General features: G+C 42.8%; 2 protein-coding genes across 9 annotated transcripts in view; one reads left to right on the forward strand and one right to left on the reverse strand.

Annotated features, from left to right (window-relative positions):
• Window positions 1-500: 500 nt before the first annotated feature.
• Window positions 501-10,300, reverse strand: LOC113952027. Of its 2 annotated transcripts, XM_027653687.1 has the most exons (5): window positions 9,376-10,300; window positions 7,315-7,416; window positions 3,349-3,795; window positions 1,668-1,809; window positions 501-611 (listed from the first exon to the last, which is right to left on the reverse strand). In XM_027653687.1, exons 2-5 carry the CDS (start codon window positions 7,379-7,381, stop codon window positions 602-604), a joined length of 666 nt encoding a protein of 221 aa, XP_027509488.1. In that variant the 5' UTR covers window positions 7,382-7,416; window positions 9,376-10,300; the 3' UTR covers window positions 501-601. The 2 variants fall into 2 exon arrangements, with proteins under 2 accessions (XP_027509488.1, XP_027509487.1); XM_027653686.1 differs by having other exon boundaries at window positions 7,315-10,300.
• Window positions 10,301-10,368: 68 nt separating this feature from the next.
• Window positions 10,369-23,036, forward strand: part of GRAMD1C (GRAM domain containing 1C) — a 52,817-nt gene continuing 40,149 nt past the window's right edge. For 4 of the 7 annotated variants that reach the window (XR_003529312.1, XM_027653465.1, XM_027653466.1 and 1 more), the window contains exons 1-2: window positions 10,369-10,446; window positions 11,770-11,898. Coding sequence is in view for 6 of the 7 variants with exons in the window: in XM_027653465.1 (XP_027509266.1) it covers window positions 10,369-10,446; window positions 11,770-11,898 (207 nt within the window). In the remaining variant the exon portion in view is untranslated. The other 3 variants (XM_027653468.1, XM_027653467.1, XM_027653469.1) reach the window with 3 other exon arrangements.

Consider the following 23,036-nt stretch of genomic DNA (forward strand, 5'->3'; position numbering starts at 1 on the left):
AGAGTAAAACAAAATCCCGTTCTTTCAGCCAGGGGTAGCTATGTACAAGTGGGCCTTCTTTCTGCCTTTGTTACAAGCCCATAGGCTGGAGCAAGGCAACAGGACAAGATCCTCTGTACCAGGAGGCACAAGCAGATGGGAGCCACAGCTACACCCTAGAAGCAATGCTTTTGATTTCTTTGGGTAGGTGGAAGCAGCTGGCTAGGTCGGGTTCCTTCTGTCTCTGCTGAAGCACAGCTGACAAACTTTGAATATCACCTTTAAAATAAGAAATAATAGCATGGAAAGACCCAAAGTACCTCATCAGAGTCTAAATTCAGACAAATCTGGCCAAACTATGTGGTGTTTTGGCAGGTGAGAATGCAAATTTCTTCACAAAAGGCTGCTTTGCTCCTTGCTGCAGGAGGATGGTGAATATGCCACTGTGACTGTCAAAGCCACAAGAAAAGAAACAGGCCAGCAAAAAGAAAAATCTCAAAGACAACATGTAGAGGCAAAGGCTTTTATTCTGTCTAGAGCTCCATTTTTTGGCTTACGGGGCATCAGAAGTTGTTCTACCTGCAGGCTTCGCATCTTCCAGCAACTCTTGCAATGTTGCACCTCAAGCGATGCTGAGCAAGAAGGAAAGGAGAGAGAGTGAGTGAATAATACAGAGTCAGTACAATACAACAAACTCCTCCAAGGCTTTCTGGCAAGTAAAGAAGTTGTGAACTCTTCATGCAGAGGGTTTGCAGAGGGCTGATGCTGTGTGGGCAGCATTAGCCTAAGGGAATGAGCGTGCTTCCCAGCAAGGGGTGGAAGACCCTCCCCGTTGAGGGAGGCAGAGCTCCTGGCGCGTCCCTGTCGCTGCCACACTGTCCATCAGGTGGCGGCAGCGCTCCAGTGAATGGCAGGAGCAGCTCTTCCTTCAGCCTTTCCGGGAGGGGATTTTTTTCAGCAGGCCGAGCAAGACCTTTGAGTGCCAGGAGAAGAGGTACAAATCACACATCTCCTCACTGAACGCCAGAAAGTCAGCTGAGCTCGGTCTGAAATGCATACCACATCTCGGGTTGCACAAAATGGGAACTAAGCTTGCTTCAAAATCCAGCCTTCTGTGTCAGTCTCCTCAAACTAGACTAGTTGACAGAACTGTAAAAAAAAAAAAGGTGAGCTTTCAGGCACATCAGCCTCTTATTGGGTCATTTCTTTGGCTCACGTGTGATGAAAACCTCTAGTTTTTCCAACCTCGTCAGCTGATGTAATAAAAGAGATTATTGGGTTTTACAAACGACACCTCACTCATTTAAGCCATCCTAGGCTTTCTGTACATAAGCATTACAAGAACACAGCATGTAGTGGGTAGGAGGAAGAACCATCCTTCAGCATAAACCTAAAAGAACTGAATGAGTCCCAGGACTTTGTTGAAAGAAGCAGCAGCATCTCATTGAACAACTCTGTCAAAAGTGGCAATTAAAGAAGATCGTATTGGTTTTTTTATAAGTAGCTCATTAGGCCCATGCATCAGGGTCTGCACAGCATAAACAAAGAATTATTTGAAAAAGAGATGGAATATAGAACAAGTCCCATTAGCATTTTATGCACACTGCTTATTTCCTGAACCAGATCCCATGTCTGACCAGAGGTAAGTAAATGGCTAACTCCTCTTTAAGTAAGTTAAAAAAAGGTACCTTTGGCGAGACTCTTGTCTCATGCAGAGGATGCACTTCCTCAGCTGCGGGGTTAAAACAATGATCAGAACCACTATGCCTCCAATACCGGCAGCCACAACCCCAATGATTGTTCCAATGGATTCTTCTATACCAAACAAGGCTGCAGGAGAAGGGAAGGTAGAGAGAGTAACATAAGATGTTGTGCAGACATGCAATGCAGCCAGCATGTTTTCTGCCGTGGCTGAAGAGGAAGCTACTTACTAGGATATCGATTATGTTGATGTCTTGTCTGACATGAAATCATGGGCCTCTACGTGAGAGAGTGTATTGCACTACAGAGGTATTGAGTTTTTTCACTCCAATGTAGCAAGCTGCTACACCTTCTGGGGCTTTAGAGACAGGACAGCCCCACTGCCCTCGGAATCTCCCTTAACAGCTAGGTGCTATGGGATGGCAAAAGATGCTGCTCCCTGAATTAATGGGACTCATGCCATATGCTTTATTTTCAAATGGAAAAAAATTACTCTGACAATTTCAACAAAATCATCGGTCTCCTCATCCGTCTCCAAAGAAGAGAGCATGGGAGAGTGGACAGAGCTCTTCTGAAATCCTTTCTTCAATTGGTTGCTCTTTGGGACTGTTACATGGCAGAGATGGCATAGTGCTGAAATTACATATTTCATAGTCTCAGGAACACACAAAAACAATTATACTGGCTCGAGTGTAGACATTGCAAGAGTAACCTGCACTATTGAGACTATGAGATCAAGCCAAGAGAAGACCCCATTAGTTACACAACTAAGCCCTTGCAGAAGGACACAGTTTTCTTGCCTTGTTAGTGTTGCAGTTTAAATTGAATAGTTTCATACAAATTAGTAAATCAGGCTCAAAAGAACAAAGGCCTAGTGAATCTTGGTGAGCTAGAAGCTTTGGTAATTAATAAGGGGGAAATGGCACTTGCATAATTTACTCTTGACACAGAAGGTGCTATTTTTTGTTAATTAGATCATAAGATAATAACCCTTCTGATGTATTGACTTTTTGGGACTGTAATGTGTTTAGCCTATGGAAAATGGTTTGACATTTCCAGCTGATAAAGGCAAAGCGAGTTCTCTCTTTACTTAATATGCCTAGTGTCTATCTGAGAGGCTAAGAAAACACAGCATGTCACTTTTAATGCTACTTTGATTTTAATGTGAATGAAGTTAACCAGAAATTATACAATATGATCCTTGTGTTCATTATGGGATTACTTATGTCATCCAGAGTTAAGGAATGACTATGCAAGTTAGTGGGTTGGAGAAAAATAATGTCAAAAAAAAAGTTTTGGAGCTGTTCCCTGAGATGATATCTTGACACCTTTCACTCATGGGGGTTCTGCCAGAGCTGTGATTACAAGGGAACTTGTCTGTTTCATTCTTGGCACTGACTTAATTTTTATGGATAAAATTATTCCTTCTTTTTTTTGGTTGTATATGCTCCTCCTTATATAATACCTGTTTGGCTTTTTATAGACACAAGCCAATCAAAATTAGATGGCCTTACAAAAATAATGAGAAATGCTATAGAGCAATTACACTCCATGACACCGGGCCCTTACAGCTAGAGGACAAACAGGCCAAATTCCCTTTCTGCAAGCATGTAAACCAGCTTTGGAGGAAAAACAAGGAGAAAAGAAGTCAATAACATCAATTATTACCCAGTGCCCTCCTGATCCTGAGCTTTGTGCCATCTCCTGTCACCACCTTCCCGTCTGGAAGTGTAACCTCACAGAAATAAATACCATGGTCACTGGTTGTCACATTGAGGATAACCAGGGAGGCATCCCCTTGGGACAAGTCTCCACTCATGAAGACCCTGGAGTTATTTGGCAAGACGGTCACATTGTTTTCTAGCAGGTCCATCTGCCCCTTTTCATCTTCTTTGTACCACTTCACCATCAGGTCATTCAGGGAGGGGCGTCGTGGACTGTTAAAATGGCAATTTAAGATCACGGTTTCACCCTCTTTGGCTTTCTCCTTGGCTGGTGTTTGAGTCACCAAAAGGTTCCATGGTTCAAGTGTTGTCAACAACAAAGGCTGTGCTGTTACATGAGTTACAGCTGCTGCACTCTCCTTGCTTGCGCTTCCACCAGTAACACCAACATCTGCACCAGGAAAGAGAAAGGACAGTTGAGAATGATAAACCTTCCAGCTGCTCCTGACCTTTAACCAGCACAAAGAACGGCTCCTGGAATTAGCACTTGAGGGCAGTCAATATTATGGTGATGGGGTTTTCTTCCTAATTCCTGCTTAGATTATATTCTTGTGTATAGATGGATCTTTTCCTGAATCTCAATTCCTTCCTACTGCCATACTAGACCAGTCAGCCACATTTTCACCTGAAACACTAAACTCTTTCTTCCCACCCCAAAAAGCATCAGGGCCCGATGTTCTTGCCTCAAGTGCTTTTGAGGCAAAGCAAAAAATGCACATACACTCACACACTGGCAATTCTGTTCTGGCAAGTACAGTGAATAAGTGTGCATCCTAATGCAACTGCCTGCATCCCAAAACATAATATGAGCTTCTTAGAAGTTTGGGTGTGCATTTCCAACTGTGGAAATTGAAATTGTGGGAAGAATGTCCATTGCCAGAGACTGAACCCCCAGCAGATCTGATCAGCAGTATGGGAGACAGAACCTCAGCCTCGTCCAGGTACTGATACTGAGAGTGACAGCTGTTCTCTCTGAAGAGACCATTGTCCTGTTAACTTTTTCTAGAAAAATATGAGCATGACTGTAGTAGATATTTAATCCTGCCTTCTCGCACTCAGGTGCTAATCATAGTATCAAACAACTTCTAGCTACGAGTAGTGAGAGTGGATCTTGTTTCTGGAAACAATAACCTGGATGCAGAAGATGAGAGGAATAGTTGCTGTCTCAAAAAGAGGGAAAAACAAACCTAAAAATAAGCCAACAGCTTTTGCCAAGAAAGTGTCCAGACCAATTTTTGGAAAAGGTTCTTCCTTTCGAACTAGTTGATGTCCTCTCAAGGATTGCAGACAATTGCAGAGTGAAGGTCTTGATTTTCCATTGTCTTGAGTCTTTCATTGCCATCCATAGAGTGTGAAACACTATTGTCTAGGTCTGGTAAAGCTTCAAAATGACAATAGATGCTCTCTGCTCAGGGACAAATGTCTCAAGGCAACGGAAAACCAACCCCCTTGATAGTCGGTTTGGGAGTTAGTTGAATGGCTCCTTCAGGCATGCTTGTATACAAAATCACAGTTGTATTCATAGTTATTATTATTTATGACTCTTATGGGAGTAGAGGAGTTCTTTCAGACAGTAGGGCCCTGTTGTTCTGAGTGCCTTATAAAAGGATGGGGTACATAGCTTACAGTTTAAATATCAGACAAGAGATAACTTGTGGATGTAAAAATACGGGAAATATAAACAGGCTATGAAACCAGGCAACAACAAAGCATATGAAAAACATTATGAGCTGTTTTGGCTCTTACCTCAAAGAGAAAATTTTTGCCTTTTAACTGGAACACCAAACCATGAAAATCAAATACCTGAGAATTAGGCACCCAAACATAGTTTTGAATCTGGTCCCCTAAAATTAGTGGTCCTTATTAAAGATACTGGATGAGATACTATCCTCCTGTTCATATGTAATTGTACCAATGAGCCTGCTGGAGCTTCTTTGGGAAATCTGAGTTCCATGTTCTCCCTTTCCAGTTAGATACATGTATTGATGCAAGAGTCACAAAGTTGAAGTATCTTGACAAGATACTTTGATGAAATACAGACTATAATTGAAATACTTGACTAAGTTGATAGTAGCTTGACATACTACATACATATTTGTGCATCCAGTATTCTGATGTGATATATTCAGTTATTTATTAGAGTGAATTTGAGCAGTTTCATAATGAGTACTCTTTTTTTAAATTTCAGTTTATTACCCATCATCTTCACCTGTTGTTTTAACCAAAGCAGTATGTGCTACTGCTACCTTGTTTTCGAGGAATGGCCACAAAATTTCTTCTCCACTAGGAGTATTCTAGCCTTGCCATATGCATCCCTGTAACACAACTGTAATTTTTATTCCTTTTAGTGATGCAAAAGGTATCATTTTTATATAGCCACTTAGTGGGTAGAGAACATAACTGAGCAGGAACAATGTGCTCCAATGTTGCTTCTGTTCATCATGAGTTTTATTTGCATCTCCTGTCATGAAATGACTGGCCTTATCACCTGTGTTATCCCAGATCTTTGATTCAATACAAATCATGTAACTTGAAGATAATCAGGAAAATCAAAACACAAGAAGAGTCGGCCATATTGTTTCATCCCAGCTCTGTTTGAGGGTTTCACTGAGAAGGTCACAGCACGGCCTCTATTTTTCTTTCTTCATTTCTTTTTCTTCTTTAAGGCTGCAAAACTGGAACATATTAGTTCACTGGTATTCAAATACACAATGCCCTTATCGTATTGGCATCTGGGAGCACGAAATGCCAAATGCTTTGTTGACTCTGCTTCAAAGCTCTTTTTAAGTCAATTGCTTCATTAGCAGAGTGATGTGTTGTAGGGCTGGAGAGGAATGCAAAGCTTTTTGGTGAAAGCACTTGAGCAAGACAGAGTACAGAGAAACACAGCACGAATAATCTTGTCTTGACCTGGAAAAACGATTAGATGATCTAATAGGTCAGTGTCACATAAAGTCCTTAGTGCACGGTTAGTCGTTAGTTTTCAGCCATGAGGAGAGAAAGCTCTCTGGGACTCCCTGTAATGTGGCAGTGTGCTCCACATTTGGCAGTACTAATAGGGCACCTACTAAGCCCTCAGCCTCCCCTTTACATAATCTGCAGGTTGATACTTTCCCATGTAAAGCCATATCAGGCTTTACACAAAGCAGGCTAGAGGAGGTGGGGTGACAAATGGAAAGCATAAAATACAACTGCACTCTCTTCCTGTCCTGGAGCCTCTGACTCTTTGGTGCCTGGAGTAAACCCAAGCAGCCCTGCAAGCTTCTTTTGCCAGCTGTCAGCAAAATGGGGGAACAAAAATGGTGGGTGGAGGTCAGCGCAGAATGTTACCTTTCCTTTGTTCACACTCAGTAGCTGGAGGAGAGGTTGAGGGCATAGGGTTTGATTTCTAACCCACATAAAAATCCTCTCCTGCTGAAATGACTGTCTTTCAGGTGGTTTTGTTGGCTTTAAAGCTCAGCTTCACATTCATGCCACGCTGATGCCATGAAGGTGCTTTAAAAGCTGTATCCAGCTCCCAGCGATCAGTGACTGTACTTTGCTACTCTTAATTTATATGACTTTCGCCCTGGACTGAACTTGGCTTTCACAAATGGATATGAATAACTACCTTATGACAATAACTGGTTGCTAATACATCAGAGAACCAAAATAGAAAAGAAACTTCTAGCAATAATGATACACATCTCAAAAAAGACAGGCAAATACACTCTTTCTGAACATTTATATTAGCTGAACAGGAATGTATATTAAAAAAAAAAGTATGTTTAATGCACAACACTAAATACTGTTTCTCTGCAACCTGAGGAAACCTTCAGTGGAAAGTTGCTTTCTGAAAGATAGAAGAGAACCTCTCAAGCCAAACTCTAGGAATAAGCTATGTTTCTTCTAATCAAGGTTTAGTACTCACCCAGCACCAAGAAGAAGAGGAATGAAGTTGCTGCAGACCTGTAGAGCTTCCCAATGTGCTGAATCATAGTTGCTGAAGTATATGGCCTCACTGTCTCTCCCTCTGGTCGTATGGGCAAAAAATATGTGTGTATTATAGCAACAGGACCGCACATTCTGCCCAGTGAATGTCACACTTACTAAAGTTACCACAGCTTTGAGCTCACAGTGCTCTGCCTGCTGCCTGGATGACAGCCACGTTTGAAGTGACAACAATGACTTCCCCGGCGGCTGTTCTGAGCTCCCTCTGAGATGTCGAAAATGCTCTGAGAGCAAAGATAATACATTGTTTTTCACTTTAGCCTTGTACAAACCACAACTTTGGTTTGAACACAGAGTATTCAAATACTCAAAAGGAGACCTTTCTTCTGCTGAACCACTCCCAAGCAAGTGGAGGCGAGAAGAGAAAGAGCATTGGATTAATTTTCTGAGCAGCTGGACTCCTATCATCCTAATACACCACAAAAGGAAATTTCAGAAGTTTAATATTTTTGTGACTATATGTACATGGTGTTTACAGGTAAAATGTATTCCCCAAGGTATTCTTTTCAGTGCAAAACAAATGCTTTTTCATCAAAATTTGATTACTTAAACTCTGCTTAAGTAGAGCTTGTCCATGCCACCAGGGTGGAGGGGAATACTGCTGAAGCAGGTGGTCTATCTGCAAAACCAGCAGGTGTACTCTGAAACAGAGTCTAGGTTTACATGAGGCACATATGAAGCACGACTTTGTGGGAAAAGCTGCAGCATCCCCAAACCCTACCTGTACCATCCAGCCCCTCCAGCAGTGTACCCCTGTACCAAGCATGTGCCACCCTCAGTACCTGGCTCTTCCCTTAGATACAGGATTAGGGATTACTGCACATTTTGTCTAATGATCTCGTATATCTTTAAAACTCTCCAGGTAATGGAATTGTGATTGAGTATCCAGTAAAAACTCAATTCCCTATCTCTTAAAATACATACAAACCACAGTTCAGCTGAGAGAGGCATGAGTATTTCTGCTTTTCTTTGCATTTGAAAGCAAAAAGGACCCATATCTCACTTGAAAAACTTGGCTGACCAAACAATGTCAAGAGGAACAATTCATTGCTGTAGTCACCAGTTGTTACTCTAGCTTTGGTGTGCTGACACCAAAGCAGTAGTATCAGCAAAAGCAGGATAGGCTAGAGGGAGTATAGCTAAAGGAACTTGGAGGGCAAATATTTCTCTGAAATAGCTTGGAAGAGTGGGAAGACCTAGGATTACCAGGCAGGAATCACTCCAAAGTGAAGTATATATTAAGAAGGGAACTGGGATCAAGTGCAGAGCAACACAGCACTTCAGAGGAAAGTTGGAAGGAAGTACTGCCAAAGCGTAACTGAGTAAAATCAAATTATCCATGAAAGGAAAAAAATTAGAGGAGTCAGAAATGATCAAGAGTTTGAGGAGGGAAGACCAGTAGAGTCAAAGGCATCTGGCAGATGAAGAGGAATTGGGACCAAGTTACTGAGCTCAGAGTATTGGTCATGACTGCGTGTCAGAGAAGTCAGCATGGGAAGATGGAGGTGGACTAAAGGCAATCCAAACAGTGTCTGATTCAAACCTGAGTATTTGGTGTGCTTCAAAAAAACCCTTCAAGTGTGTTGTGATGGACATACTACCATTGTTCATGCAAATGCTGTTTATGTTCATTTTATCCTGTAATAGCAATTCTCTTGTGAATCCTCCATTGAATAGGTCAATGCCTGAGCAAAACTGCCAGATCAGCCAGCTTTTAACCAAGGGAATAAAAAGGAGGTTTAGTGTCGCTGGCAGCCAGGAGTTGAAAACTAAGCTTCTCCCACTTGGATAACCCAATCCTATCCTAAGAGAACCTCAATTTTTGGACAAAATGAAAAGTAAACTTGGTACACAGATTGTTGTTGAGAAAAGCATGGAAAAAAAATTGAGTTTTAGAGGTCCAAATTAAGAAACCAAGGAACAAAAATGAAACAAACCACACATTCTTTTTCACACTTTCTTGTAAATTTTGGAGACTCACAGTCTCTTGCATTAAAACTGTCCTATCTGGGCCAACAGCTGGGAGGGGACATCAGCCACTGGGACTTCACCGGTACCTTTGCTAATGTATCAGAGGGCAGATATCGCAGGGCCCTGAGATGTCCTTTCAGGGAGAGTGTTCACGTGCTTTCAGGGAAATCCGTGGAGAGAAAGGGGACAGCAGGAAGAAACAGTGCTGTCACAACAGTCTGTTCTACCCTTCCTTCCCTTGGCTGGCCATCCATCCATCCATCCCTTTTCATCATCTACCAGGCAGCTGCCCAGCAAGGTGGAGATTTCTTTGTACCTCACAGGGCTCTTCTTCTTCCGTAAAGTGACTCGAGGGCAAAAGTCTGTGAGCCATCATCGCACTGGTAGGATCCCCTGACTTGAGAGGCATCGTTTGCCGCAGCCTAAGACGGACTCCAGCTTTCCCAACCTCCGTGTGCTCACAGCTTGGGGCAGAAACCACCTGGCGCTGCTCAGCAGCTTCAAAAACGAGACCTTGGGTTTCCCGCATTGACTTCCTTTGTGTCACCTCATCCTCCGCTGAGCCCGCAGCCAGCCTTCCCCCTCTCCCCCTAGGTGTCCCCCTGGAGCGGCCTCCCGGCGGTGTTTCCCGTCGAATCCCAAGAATTTAGGATTTGGGAACCTTTTTGCTGCCCAGGCGCTGTTGAACCCACTGCCGGGGCTGCGCGCACGGGGTAATCCCTGGGGATGGAGGCAGCGAACACCGCCCCCCCCGGCTCCCTGCTGCCAGGAGTTCTCCCTGCCACAGCCCTCAAACTTTCCACCGGCTCCCAGTTAACTCTTGTGGAAGGCGCAGAGGGGTCGCCGGAGCCGGCCGGGTGGGGGGGGGGGGGGGGGCTGGGAGGCGCCACCGCCCTCTCCGCCCCCCATGACGGCTCCCACTCCCCCGAGCGGCGTTGCCGCTCGCCCTTGGCAACCCCCTCCCGCCGCGGGCCGGCGGCGCGGCCGGCGCCGGCCCCTTTAAATGGCGGCCGCGGCCCCGCCGTGCGCCCCGCGGAGGAGGCAGCCGCCGGGCGCCGCGCCGCCCTCTCCCCCTTCCATGGTAAGCGCCGCGCTCCCCGCCCGCCCCTCCGGCGGGCCACCGCCGCCCCCCGGGTCGCGCAGGTAGGTGCGGGGGGCGCCAGCCCCGCTCCTGCCCCCGGGGAGCCGCGCGGGCGGGCCCCGCGGGCAGCACTGGGAAGCGCCGCCGCCGCCGCCTCCACTCCTCTCCCCCGAAACTGGGTTTTCTGGGGGGGGGGGGGAAAGTGGTGTCCCTCGGGGCCCCCGGTGAGGAGGGCGGCGAGCGCCCCGCGGCGTCTTCACAGGGAGAGTCTGGGCTCCCGGGAGCCGCCGGGGGGACACCCAGCGGGGAGGCAGCCGCGGAGCTCCGGCGTTATGGTGGGTCGGGAGCGGGCGGGCAGCAACTGGTGGAGGTTGCAGCCATCCCGGGTGTTTGCGTGGAAGCCCCCCCGGGGTGAGCCCTGCTCTCAGCCACGTATGCTGGAGCGCCTCTGCCTCACCCCGCTGTCCGCCCCGGAGCGTGTCCCCTGCCTGGGCCGCGGGCTCGGCTGCAGCCCCGGGAGCGCTGGGCGGGTGTGCGCAGCCCGGGCTGGCGGTGGGGGCGTGTGTGTCCCATCACCGGCTCGGGGCTGAGTCGGTTTGCACTCTAAATTCAGCGTTGTTTCATCCCGGCAGATCCGGTAGTACAGGCGGTGTTACTGGTTAGGGGCCCTGGGCTGGTTTGGTACCGTTTGCTGGGTGAGTTGGGACAAGTGACTTTTTGTGGCTCTGTTTGCCTTCATAAAGTAAAACTGACCTTCAAAGTGAGGAATACTGATACCAAGAGACAAGGCTACAGAATTAGAATACAGTGCTACTTACTATCTTTCTAAGTTATATGAGTCCAACTATGTGTCTATAAGTGTTGTGGTTGTATTTATATACAACAAAATGCACAATTTATCGTGTAAGTAAAAATATTTGATGTATCGCTATTATAATAATATATATCAGTCCTCTGGTAAAAGTGCTACAGCTGTATGACAATTCTCAAGTTTTGAGAGGTCTCACAGGTTCCTGAGATGTGCTGCATGTTATGGACTGATGTTTCATGTTGATATTATTTCAGTTCTAAGTATCTGTGCAGCTTCAATGTGCAAGTTGAGGGGCTGCTGTGGAAATGAAATACTTTGAAAAAAAATGTAAGTAATAATTAAATGTAGTATATTCTAGGAAAAAAGTCAAAAAGTTGTCAATGGGAAGTGTTTCAATAGCACTCACCTTGGTGAGACTAGCATGCCACATTTTGTGTAATATACGGATTAGCCATTTTATTTCACCTTTCTCCACCACTGCTGAATTACATACCTTGCTTCTTTGTTCACAGGAAGTTCATGAAGTAGATCATGGTCTTGTTAACCAACTACTTGCTGATTCAGAGGAGACTCTTAATTCGTGCACAGAGAAAATGCAGGGTCCTGCTCAGTATAGCTGGAGTGCTGACTGGAGCTTTTGGGTAATGTGTTTTATTTCTCTTCTAATTTGTTTTTAATTTATAAATGTAATACATGTATATTTTAATTTATATATGTGTGTATATGTACAAGCTTTACATCCACTGTTCTCAAGTTGCTTTGTAGTCATGAATTAGTAAAGTGCTCTCCACCCATGTAGTGAGGTAGGTAATTTTATCATTACGGGTTTACCAAAGTGTAAGCTGAGACTGAGAGGGGGTGAAGTTGTTTACCTGATGTCACATATCAAGTTAGTAACAGAATTTCTGACTTCTCTATGCAGTCCTGTCTCCCGGTTCCTGACATGGTTCATTAATGTACCTAGTGTCTCTTTATGCCTTTAGAAAAACATTATTGATGCTTTTTCACCATAAGGGCTGAATTTTGATTCTCATCGTTGGGTGATTCTTCTGATGTGCTTTCTTACTGTCTGTTTTTTGTCAAGTAAACACATTTGTTTTCTACAAGAGTAAGTAAGCTTCCTGTCTTCTGTGTAAAAATGGGATTTGTGAATAAGAAGGGCAGAAATGAGGGGTTTAACTTTGTTCCTCTCCAGGGAAATGCCTCACTGAAAGCAGAGGGTGTAATAATAAGTGCTGATTTGAATACTTTTCTCATACTTTTGGTAGTGTTTTTTTAATGCCTTCAGAGAAGGTAAATATGTTTTGCTGTTACTTTGGTAGATGAGTTGGTGTTGTTTGATAAGGAAGAGGATTACTTGCGCATGCAGCCATGGGCAGGGTAACAGCTGATCATGTGAGAGACTTATGTTCCCTTCCTCACGGCTCTGGCAGTCTGACTAAGGTTCTGCATCAGGTGTCCTCAGTAAACTGGTTTGCTTCAGCTTGTGCATAGGATCGTCCTCTGGACTACTTTGTCCTTCTCCTGATGAGGTCATCCAAGTGTTCATTGTGCTTAGCAGGTAGAAGATTAAGTAACTGGCAAAGGCCATATGGAATCTGTGGCAGAGCTGTGAGCAGAACTGGGGGGGATCAGGTTTCCCAACTCCTTATTTCTAAATCTAGCTTGTATGTGTTTTCATCCCTTCTGTTCAAACTAAGTGGAAGTCCTAATGCTCAGAACATCGGTTTGTGCATCTCAGGCCCTAAGATAAACTCCCTACAAATGTATGTGTACTCTTAAACTAAGCAATAGTAGTCTGGAGCCAATGGAAATAGGACAGGCCTAATGAATCCCAGCAGGTTGTATATTCGTGTTGCTAGAGAGCGAGTACTTGGATTGTTCAGTATTTTTTCCGCTATTCCTACAGAGACAAAGGTGACACAGGGCTGTCCTGCCTGTTTCCAGCTGTATCTCTGTACTTGAATCGATAGTAAATCATGCTGTGCAGACACTGTAGCTGCCAGTTATGCTCTCATTAGATGGCAGATTAGACTGTGTAAACTACCTCTTGATGGTTTGTATACAACCATTAATGCAGGTGGTAGTTTGTGTGAGAAATAAGCCTGTTCAGGTCTCGGGATCAGTTTGTCGGACTTGCAATTAGTAACTCAGTGTCTCCTTGGTAAGCTTGGCAATTGAAAATAAAGTCACTAAAGTATACTATATGAAGAATATAACTGCATATATTGCACATATAATTGGCTTTGCATTCTTAGGTTTTAGGTGCATGATGAAGGTCTGAAGTTGATTTGAACAGAGCTTTAAGCCTGGACAGTGTGTCCTCACAGTGCCACTTTCTGCTTCCTGTGGTAATGTGTGCCTGTAACTTCAGCAGAGCAGGATTCTTCAGTGCAGTGGCAGCTGCTGTGTAAGGTGTTTTCCAGCATGATTAAATGATTGCCTTCTGTCTATGATTTATACTTCAAGAACCTCAGTATTTGTTTGATGTTAGTGTTTATCTGGTTCTACAAATATGACCTTGCAGTTAAAACAAAGTCATTGTGTAAATACTTGCCTCTTGTAAGATAATGCTGTGGCTTGTAGTGTTCTAGCCATGCCGTCTGTTACTGATTAGTTTTAAAAAATCTCTACCAGTCTGGTTATAGGAAGCTGTGGTACTTATTTTGTCAGCTTCAAGGGGCTGAACTTAAAAGTAGCAGGAGCCAGAGAGCCACAAATTCAAGGCAAAACTAAGATCTTCTCATTAAAATGTTATGTCATTGGCATCTTTCCTCCTCTTCTTGACAGAAAATGTATTTCAATAACTTGCATGGTTGATGATCAGCTGCTGACTCTAAAAACAAATCGTTCAAACTCCCTACATTCTGAGTCATAGTAAATGTGTAGGTGATAGCATGGAAGGCAGCTTGTTGCAGTGTGTAAAGCATGTGTCACTAACACTTGAGGAAGGATGATGTTACTGTCCTGTGGCAGGTGTGGATTTGTTATGCTCGTTCCTACTCTTCAGTCGGCAGAAGAAAGGAATTGCTAAAACAGCAGGATTAGCCTGTGGTAGCATCCAGGGATCAGCTTTGTTGCCTGAGTTATTTGCTTTGAGAGGCTGCATGTTTCTGACAACTTTGGTTTACTCCAAGGGTTCATTTCTTCTGAGTGTGATGTACTCTTGTTTCTCTGATGTCGGAAACCAAATGTGGATGTTGGAGCCTGACTGGTTTGACTTCAATTTTTCATGGATTGAGTGGGAGTAGGCACTTGTGCCATGCCCCTGGAAGTCAGGCCAGATATCCTGAGTGCTCAGTAGGTGCTGTGAGCACATGTAATTAGCAGCAAGACAGGGTTGGCAGCCTCTGGGATACAATCTCTTTCCTGGCTATGGTGAGTGGGGAGAAGAAAGAGTAGCAGAAAAATTAGAAGGGAGGGAAGAAAAGAAGAGACTCCTACTATGCAGAATAATATTGAAAAATTTTGAGAAATAATTAATTTTCCATTATTGTAATCTTAAACTGGTAGTGTTACTAACTCCTCTTTTTAAGGTTGATGGTGTGTCATGGATGTTTTTTGTGTAGGTTTTTTGATGGATCTTTTTCCAGCTGGAGGTGTACAAAGCTGGACTTCTGTAACCTCACTGGAGGAAGAAAAAGCCTGCTAAGAAAATTAATCTCAGGGCTTTCCCTCTTTACTGGAAGCCGTAAAGCTTGTATCTGCATTTGATTAAATGATTCTAGTTTTGGCAACTGCAAATAGAAGTGATGAAAGTCAAAGATGATTTGGAAATTAGGTTACATCTGGAAGCCCTATCTCAAGATTCTGAATTCATCTTTTTACTCCCTTCATACTGAAGTATAATTCAATTTAATAATGCTTGGAAGAAGAAACCTGTGAAAGTCTTAAGTGTTCTCCTACTGTAATGAAGAAAGTAAAGGTGAATGAGGAAGCTAATGAAAAGGATCTTTGCATCAAAAGTGAGGGTATTGTGTCTGGGGACTCTAGTTTATATTAATGAACAGTCAAAGAAAGTTCATGTGTGTCTACAATAAGAAGAATGCCCATGGAAAGAACGAACAAAAAATTGAGTCCTGTTGGAATGAAAAGGTAGGTGGAAAGAGTTGAAATCAAATGAGCATCTCTAAGAAAATTGCTTATATCTGGGAGGCTTGTTTAAGAATTTGGAATAGTGAGGTGTCAAAGAGGTGATGGATTGAAAATAATAGAGGCTTTAAACCAGCCAGTTGATTGCAATGTAATCCCAGTTTAAAGAGCTGGTCAGTACAAAGCAGTCTGACAATAGAAGCAAATGATAGAGTGAAAAGTGAAAATAAACTTTTACTTTTCATAATTGAAGAGCAAGTGAGGTTGCGCAAGATTGGGAAAACATTTTGAATTATTACATAGAATTGGCTTCTGTGAAAAAGAGCTAATCTGTGGGAGCATGTGACAAGTATGTATGGCAAGAATACAATTGGCATATATGTCTCAAACCTGCATAGGAGGGATGCAGATACCCATTACAATTTGGAAGATGACTTATTGAAGCACAGAATCGAGTTGAGGTACTTTGTAGCCCAAGACTGGTGAGCGTTGAATGAGATGTTTCTTGTATTTATGGTTGTTTGAATGCTCCTTCTGCTTTTCTCTGAAGACTCACAACACTCTTGAAGTGGCTTACTGGGCTAGTTAAATTGGTAACTATGTTTTGTCAGGCTGGTATTTAACGCCCTCTGACAGTAGCTACATCTCCTGTGTTGTGTATTTGGTATGTTTCTTCTTCTTATCTGTGCCTTCAAATCAAATGTTTGGGTTGTGAAGGAGAGACATCAATGATTATGACATTGGGGGAGGATTTTTAACCTCCTTTTTATTTGCTGGTATGAAACAGTCTGCTGAGGAGGATGAGAATTGGTTAAATGCTGTAGGTCTCCAAAGAGAATAAAAACCTTAATCACATTAGTGCTAGGTTGTGGTGTGGCCTTTTGTTAGGCTTTTTAGGTTTAGTGGTTTTTTTAATGTTATAACTTCAGTATAAATAGCTTTTGTTTTTGTAGTACTGGTGTGTTGTTTGTTTACCTGTCTGGAATCCCTACAAATAGGTGCCTTTGTCAGCCCTGTGATAGCACTGATTATATAGCATCAGTGTTTTAACATGGTAAGAAAAGACTAACTGCAGTTCTGACCAGCCCTTGAACATGGCTGATTAGGCCTAAAGGGTTTTTTTCACTTCTTGTCAAGCTAGGAATCTCCTTACTGCTGTTGATGCAGCTCCAAATTGAGCACTGAGGTAGATCTGGCTGTCATCAAGTTTCAGCCTGTCCTTCACAAAGACTGTCAGTGGTGCCCTAAGTAAGCTTTTGCTAGCTGCAGCAGTGGAAAGCTCTATATAATATGGATTATTACTGCACACATGTAAAAAATTAGTTTAGAACCTGAAGAATAATATTCATAGATCAGAAAGAAAATATTTCAGATTTGTGTGGTTTACTTTTTTTTTTTCCTAAGTCACTGTGAGCAAAACCATTAGAAATGCAACATAGTTCAGAAAATCCACATGGAGTTGATGGAATAGTGATATCCTTTTAATGAAAGGGCAGTTCCTAAGCTGCAGAATGAAAAGTTTAAAACTCTAGGAGATGGGAGTAAGCTCTCTTTTTGGTCCTTGTGTTTGTTTACAGCTTGTATTTCTGCAAACAGCCAGTGCTGGAGCACTGTCTCTTCCAGGTTCGCTACAGGTGAGCCACTTGTATCTAAGGAGAGGGAAAGAAGACAGGTAAACAAAAAAGGATGTGATTGTTTAGTGGTACATTTAATTAAGTCATTGGCAGTAACTAACAGAAGAAAATTCTCTGGGAGATGTTTAAGAGATAAAATATTCAAAATTTGAAATATTTGACATTTAGATTATTTGGGACATGTAATTGCCTATCCAAAAACATAAGAGTGTTCTAGACAAAAGTATATGGCTTTTCTGCTAATGATCACTTTGGAAGTTATATTTTGTCATCCTGTGTAGGAGATGGCTATGCACTAATCGAGTTATGTCAAGATTCCTTGGTGACACTTGGCAGCATTTTAGAAATTATGTGGAGTAAGAGGGTTTTTAAAGTAGTGGTTTTTATTGGAGCTGCTTGCTGAGTCAGTAGAGCCTATACTTGTGATATTTATGTATTTGTTACTGCAACCCCCTAAAGCCTCTAGAGAATGACAGATAGTCATTCAGGACTTTGGCCTGTTCATACAACCTTTCAATGTCTCCTCCTGTTTTCTGCTGTGCCTGCTACCCACCAGGACTCAAGATATCACCCCTTGTTCAGCTATGGCAGCATGTGGTCGTGAACCATTGTGTCTCTGTAGCTCTGATCAGCTTGTACTGACATGCAGGTCTCCCAACAGCTGCCCCTTTGCATTTCACTCTATATAAAGCTGAAGAAAAATTGTGTGTGGTTTGTCTTTGAGAATGGTTCAATCAAATGTGGTAGCTGCTTTTGATATAGAAATGACTAAGAGCAAAATTGGTGTTTTTCTAAGGCGTAAAAGGAAGAGATCAAATAAGATATTTCTTAGGAAAAACACTTTTGGGACAATTGCTTGGTAAGTGCTATTTTCCATGTAATTTCAAGTGCAGTAGGGCTACCAGCAGACTTAATGAGATGACCAGAGTAATTTATAGGAAAGTAGTTTATGTAATTGGCTACAGTCACTACTGCCTTAACTATGTAACTACTCTTGTGGCTTAATAGCTCCTTCAGGTTTTCACCCTAGTCCTGATCCAAAGTATTTATGTATCCTTTCATCAGTTGCTGAAAACTAAATGGCACCAAAGGGAATTCCTACCAAGATGACTGTTTCTTTCCTTCCTGATTCTTTTTGATCAATATTTGGGTACTGTTACTAAACATAAATACGAATCAGAGATGCATATATAGTGATACACATGTTGCTGGCAAAGTAAGGGGGGAAATGCCCATTCTTTTGCTTCTGTATTTGACTAGTTCTGTATTAAGTAATCTTTGTGGTACTTTGCAGGTAAGGAAGACAAGAGTTCAAAATTCGTATCTTATACTTCCTTTGTATGTGGCTTTTTTTCCTCCCCTGAAAAACATCTGGATTTTTTTTTCTCCTGTTTATTAAATGGATCAAATATGTCTAAAGACAAACAGTTTATTACTTAGGCAGCCTGCAGTGAAAGATCAGGTGAAAGAACAGATTTTCTTAACCACTAACATTGGCTAATTGTTTCATACACATGCTGTAGAAACAAGCTTGAGTCAGATGGAACTGCTGTTCAGAAAGGAATGTATTTTGTTATCCAAAAGGAAGTCATCTTGCCTGAGCTTTTAATTGCTCTTGCATCATATTAGTTAGTACACTTATGGCTGTTGAAACCTGGACAACATAGTTTCAGGACTCAAAGTGGGGAGCAGATAAATTGTCTTGAGCTAAAGGATACATTTCTGCTGGGAGGGTGACAAACTCACTTCAATTACACAATGTTAACTGCAGAGTTCATCCAAACGTGCTTGGTTTATTTGTATTAAGCTTGTTTTAGAAGTTGATGTATCACAGGTTTTTGTTGTTGTATTTTGGTTTACTTTTTCTTCTTTTTTTTGGTTAAATCCTCATGCAATAGATGAAATTACTAAAACAGAACAAAAAAAAAATGCTTGAATGATGCATCTTTGAAGTCAAGGAAGTAGGTACAGATCCACAATTTTTCCCTAAAATGAAAAGGAATTAGGTATTTAAGAGCCTTGTGAACTTGGTTTGTGCTTGTGTCCTGGGAGAGGAGAGCAGCATGAAACATGGTCTCTGGCATGGCCATTACATGCATAATTTTACTACCAGGTTCGGAGGAGTTATTACCAGCCATGGATAGTGTTGGTGAGGATGCTGAATAAATCTGAGATTGGAGTATCTTACCTCTTGGAAGCTAAAACCACCTCAATTTCTAATTCCTTGTTGAGGAAGATGTTTATCAATGGAAGTGTCCAAACCTCTTGAACTTTTTGCTTAACTTTATTTAAAACTTAAATGTTTGTTTCATCCAAACTCAGAGGTACTTGGTAGCAGTTACATAAATAATTATATTTGAAACTGAAATAATGAGCCTTATTGCTAATTGCAAACATCCAGACTCAGGTGTTTAATCAGCTGCAGATGGTGTTATCTCATAAACAGGAAATGTGCTTAAATCACTTCATGCTCATGCTACTTCTGAGACCTGTCACATTGGTACCCAGGCTCTGGCAGGACTTTTCTGAGATCACTTTGACTCTTCCCACTGTCTTTCTAATGGAAAGAAATGGCCAGTGAATGTTTTTCAGTACAGATATGCTTCCCAATATCTTGCTCCTCTTTCAGTACACAGAGATTTCCTGTGATGTATCTTGTCTGCTTTGGGAAGGCAGAAGAGTTATCTTGTTTTTCTGGTGAAACCAGTTCCTGCTATTTACATATGTAGCTGATCTTGACAACAGAACTGCAGGCCATCCAAAACACCACCACCCAGCTAGGTGCACAGAGACATCCTAGGGAGCAGCCTGGGCTGGCAAAATGACTGTAAATATAGCCTTATTGTGTACAATTATCTTCTTTCAGGCTTTCAGATTTAAATCTCAGTGATTAAAATGCCTTGAAAAGCATTTTTCTGTTTCTTCTGTCAGCTTCCTTAGTAGGTCTATGCTAGGAGAATGATCTCTCTTTGCTGCTCTTGAATCATTAGCTCAATGTTCAGCCATGTGCCCAAGAGGATTGGGCTTGTAGAAGGCTGGGCCTTCAGTGGGTGATGTGGGTGCAGCATAGAGACACACCTGCCTCTTGTGTAGCTCTGAAACTGTGTGTATGTTGTGATAGCTTCTAGGGATGCAGTCTTGCAGCTGGGGATGTGGATGGTGCCTTGCAGCAAAGAGGGGCTCCACAGCCCCTCACTCTGCTGTACTCTAATGGCTCAAAACCTGTGCAGGATGAAGCTCCTGCGCAGCCTCCTGTTCCCTCTGTGATCTTCCTTGCTTCCAGAACTGATACAAATGGCATCCAGACCCTGATTTCATGTAGTTAGTTGCAGAAATGTAGCAGACAGGTCCTAGGTAAGGCAGATGGAAAGGGACAGTCAGCCTAAAGAAAGTAGAACAGATGTATGTCTGTCTTTCAGAGCAGGCAGAGATCTGCCAGGCATGCAGAGCCCTGTATCCCTTGCCTCACAGTGTCTGCTCAGTGTCCATGAAGAACTGAGCTCACGGCAGCTGGTGAAGGGGTGTGTGGTAGTGTATGCATTTGGGGAACGTGGCTATGGATGAAGCATGCCCTGCTCTCCTCCCTCCCCGGCTCTGGAGCTCAGACTGAGAAGATCTCTTAGCAAGGGCCGCGTCTTGTGTTAGAGTAGACTTGGGACAATGCCAGGTTACCAGATGTAGATGTACTCTGGGACTGGTTCATGGACTGTAGCCTTCAGTAATCCAGAGAGGAGGAGCACTGGACATCGAGTACTCCTTTTACAAGCTGGTGTTTCCCTGGTGATAGTACTTTTCTCTGCTATTCTCTTTGGGACTTTGTGAACTTGAAATGATCAATGCTACTCCATTTTGATGATGGTGGTTTTAGGTGGGAGCTGGGCAGCTCTAAAGTGTGTCCCCCTCCTCTTAAGTTTTCTTTGACCACTTGCTGCAGCATTTGTGTGCCTGTTCTGCAAGGCTGCTGTGTTTCAGCCTGCTTTCCAAGCTGGCATGCAAGCAGAGGCTAGCAGAACACTAGCTGGCTCTGCTGGATGGTGTCCAGCACCAGCTCTGAGCAAGTGGGGGAGAGAGGGGGGGAGCTGGAGAGGGTTTGGCCAGGGATTTGCATGGTTTGGAACAGGCTGCAGGCAGCTAGAGGAGGAGGTATGTGTAGGGGGTGTGTGTGTCTCCTGACTTTACATTAGCTTCATGCCTCAGTCAGCTTTATTCTGAAATGGAGCATATGCTTTGCTCTGTACTGTATGTGTCAAACTTGCAATTATATCTCCAAATCAGAGTTGTCAGGAAAGTACATTGGCTCCGCTGTTAAAAATGCTTTAGAACACTTATTTGCAGGAAGAAAATACTGAATACTACAAAACAACTGCTCCAGAATATGCAGGGAATATTCTCAATCCAAACTTCTGTTTTTCTGGGAAAAGTCTATAATGCTGCTAATGACAAGAGGCTTTCTTATCATTGATAAGAAGCTTATCAGCTTGTTTCTGAAGCACCTTGTTTGGAGTAGCTTCAGCTGAACCCTATTTCAATGAAATGTAATGGCTTGTGAAATTGAGCTAATTCTTGTGGGATCTGGAAAGAGAAACTTGGGAGAGTTCCTCACATGTTCTAAACTAAAATACTCTGTTACAAAATTCTTCCAGGTCTGTTCTAATTTTGGTTTTGTTTTTGGTTTTTTGATTTGTTTTTTTTAAAGAACATTAAAAATGTAATTTTCAACTGGTTACGCAACCAAAAGTTCTCTGAAGAAATACCTTTGTATCATTCAACTCTTTAAGTCTTTTGAGTTTTCTTTCTGCTTGGGAAGGATGCCAAATTTTAAAATTCTTCACAAAAATGATACTTTTGTTATAATTATATAACCTGATGTTAGCAGCATAGTATTTCATGTGATGCTAAATTTTCTTGTCTGTCAAAACTGTAATCGTGACAGCTTTGGTTGTGGATTTTCTAGGCTGTTTTCCAAGCTATGCTCCAACATGATTTGATATTTGTACTTACACAGGTGAAGCTCAAGTATGAGACCTTCCTTCCTGCACTTGGAAGGGCCATGTGACTGATAAGGTGCAGGAAATGACCAGGCCTTCTGTGAGCAGGATTCCAGTTCAGCCAAGTTCATGTCACACTATGGAGAAACAGTTGTGATCTGGTCTCCCTCCCTGCTCAGTAGTTGAGCAGAACTGCTTTTCAGAAAAACAGATTTTCACCATGTGTCAGGTCAATGATGGCTGGATGAGTCTGATGTCCACAGTGGAGCTTGTGGGAGCTGGACTACCCTTGTGGGACACAGTGCTTTTGACATACTATACCTAGTCTCAAAAGTTAAATAAAGAGTCTCTCTTCCTCATTCGGTCAGCTTCAGGATGCTGGGTGTTAGAAGTTTTTTAAGTTGGTGTCCAATATTTCAGAAGATCTCTATAAAGAAATATTTCTGAGGAATTTCTTTCTACATGGATTTTTGGAAGCTACTGGTGTTAGTGGTAAATAATAGTCTGTTGCACAGGCAGGCACACTGAAAATGTTTATCTGTGAGAACTAGTTAATAGTAACACATCTGGGGGGGGAGTAGGGACTCTGTCTTTAGCCTCGTTTATGGGATCTCATAGGCTTAAAAAAATACAACCCACCCCTCATTCCCTCCCCTCCCCCCCAACAAACAAACAAATCCCTAGAAGATACAGTAGCTGGAGTATTTGCCAATGAGCTGTATTTTAATATCCCTTTGAAATTTTATATACTGTATTTCCAACAGAAGAAGGACATAGTTTCACCAAAATGCTATTGGATGCTACTCTGCCTGTACACAGATGCCACTGAAGAACTGCCATTGGTTTGTTTTCTGCTTAGTCACTGAGAAATCTTTCTCCTTCAGACTCTACAAATAAGAGGGGGGGCTGGGCCATGGAAGTGGGGACATAATGACCCTAGAGCACAGCCCTGTGCCTGCCAGTGGCCCTGTGCTTATGAGACTTCCCTCCCCAGAGGTAAGGGTGAAGGAAAAGGCATATAATGAATGTCATTAAAATAGTCCTGGCTCCCTAAACTCTTCCCCC

This window comes from Corapipo altera, unplaced genomic scaffold (genome assembly GCF_003945725.1).
Source record: "Corapipo altera isolate COAL_440 unplaced genomic scaffold, ASM394572v1 61, whole genome shotgun sequence".
In the NCBI taxonomy this organism is placed as follows: Eukaryota; Metazoa; Chordata; class Aves; order Passeriformes; family Pipridae; genus Corapipo; species Corapipo altera.